At 35.5% G+C, this 2,138-nt stretch overlaps 1 protein-coding gene across 1 annotated transcript; it reads left to right on the top strand.

Annotated features, from left to right (window-relative positions):
• The first annotated feature begins 349 nt into the window (after positions 1-349).
• On the top strand, positions 350-1,267 carry LOC113423024 (olfactory receptor 14A2-like). Its single transcript, XM_087944961.1, has one exon. The coding sequence runs from the start codon at positions 350-352 to the stop codon at positions 1,265-1,267; it is 918 nt and encodes a 305-aa protein (XP_087801087.1).
• The last annotated feature ends 871 nt before the right edge of the window (positions 1,268-2,138 follow it).

Here is a 2,138-nt window from a genome sequence, read left to right on the forward strand (position 1 = left end):
AATTTTCTAGTGCTAAACGTGTATGTGGCAAGCTCTTTAACGTTCTAGGCAAATATTTTACCCATAACAAGGAAAAAAATTTGAATGTAAAAAGGGCAAAAGAAGAAAAAGGTTTCTGGTTAGTATTTTTTATCAATGATGAACTAAAATATGTGGAGGCTGTTGTGTTTGGACATTGGCATTCATTCAATGGTGTATTCCTCTTTTAATTGTCACATATTTATTATTATTTTTCTTTCTGTTTCCAGAATGGATCAAGCTGTACCTTTACTATTTTAATTTAATGGTATTCTCACCTTTGATTCCTTACAGATGTGGCATTCATCTTAGTCCTAATTTAAATATCAAAATGGGGAATCAAACTATAGTGTCTTACTTTTTGCTCCAGGAATTCTCCAAAGATCGGCATATGCAGCTTTTACATTTCTTCTTATTCTTCATATTATATCTGGCAATCACAACAGCAAATCTTCTCATCATCTCGGCAGTAGCTTTTGACCATCGACTTCACAGCCCCATGTACTTATTTCTAGTGAATTTGGCAGTACAGGATGTGGGTATTGTTTCAGCTATTGTCCCCAAATCCATGATCAATTCTCTCATGGACACCAGATATATCTCTTATTTTGATTGCTTTGCACAAGTATTGATCTTTACCTGCTTTGAAGCTTCTGATTACTTCCTCCTAACAGTCATGGCATATGATCGGTATGTTGCCATTTGCCATCCATTGCACTATGAGCTGGTGATGAATTTGAAAGCCTGCACCAAAATAATGATTTTGGTATGGGTGACAAGCCTTCTCTATGGTATGTGGCACACTGTTGGTACTTTTTACATTCCTTTCTGTTCTAATGTTGTCAACCAGTTTTTCTGTGAAACTCCACATTTGCTAAAACTGTCCTGCTTTGGATTCAATTTAGTTGAAGTTGGATTCCTTGTGACTAGTATATCCACTGCTGGATTAGGTTGCTTTATTTTTATCATTGTCTCCTACACTATGATCTTCAAGGCAGTTTTGAAAATCCCTTCTGTGAAAGGAAGGCAGAAGACCTTTTCCACTTGTCTTCCCCACCTTATGGTCTTTTCATTGTTTTGGGTAACAGTGTGCTTGGCATATCTGAAACCTCCCTCTAACACCCAATCTTACTTAGATTTCATACAAACTGCCCTATATTGCTTACTTCCACCTCTGTTTAACCCAATCATCTATAGCATCAGGAATAAAAATATCAAATCTGCTGTGTCTAAATTATGGACTTTATGATATTTTCCTTTGACAATATTTTCTGTTCTATTTTTCCCCACACTGAATCTTTTAAGGAAGCAGCCTTCCATTAAGAAAAAAATCAAAGTAGAAATTGTCATGTATCCCCAGTGTCAAAATATTTTAAGATGAAAAGAAGCAGTTTGACTGAGAGGTTGAGTTAGTGGACCATATTTCATACATTCCTACATAACCCCTTGCTCATTTAACACTGGGATAATGAATAAAACACAATTTCTAAGATTGAAATATCATAATCTATGAAGTAGCTTTACAAGAGTGGTCTAACTTTTTCATCATTCAGTTTTACTGGCTTGCCTGGATCATATATTGTTCTGAAGCAAGGAATTGATGATTTGATCACTGTTAGGAGAATTGCATAACTGTAACCATGTTTTAAACTTTGTCAAAATGTTGAAAGTAGAAAACGACAGATGTTCCTATCAGATTTATTGTGGTATATGGCAATAAATCTTGATTCTTCAAACACTAAACCCCATATTCTCAATTCTTTTGTGGTTGAAGTTCACTGTCATGAAGTAGGAGATAATTACTCTGTTGTATACTTCCTTGAAACTGCATATATCTTTTGCAATATACAGAAATCTAATCTACACAGCCATCTGTATCAAAGGATATAGGAGACCGGAGAAGGGATGAAGCCTTACCATAGTTGTTGGGTGTTTGACTATTTTTACTTTAGTATGGCAGAGGATAAACAATGGTTTGGGAAAGAGGTAAACAAATTCAGAGAAAGGGGTCTGATAGATTGTGTTTAAAGTGCTGAGTACTGAATATTAGCCAAGATCTCCATAGTGTTTACTATCTGTTGCATTGTGGATGTGATGGGAATGATTGTGGATGAGGTGGG

This window comes from Notechis scutatus, chromosome Z (assembly GCF_049901735.1).
Source record: "Notechis scutatus isolate UNSWTSFEM ecotype Mainland chromosome Z, rNotScu1.2, whole genome shotgun sequence".
Lineage (NCBI taxonomy): Eukaryota > Metazoa > Chordata > Lepidosauria > Squamata > Elapidae > Notechis > Notechis scutatus.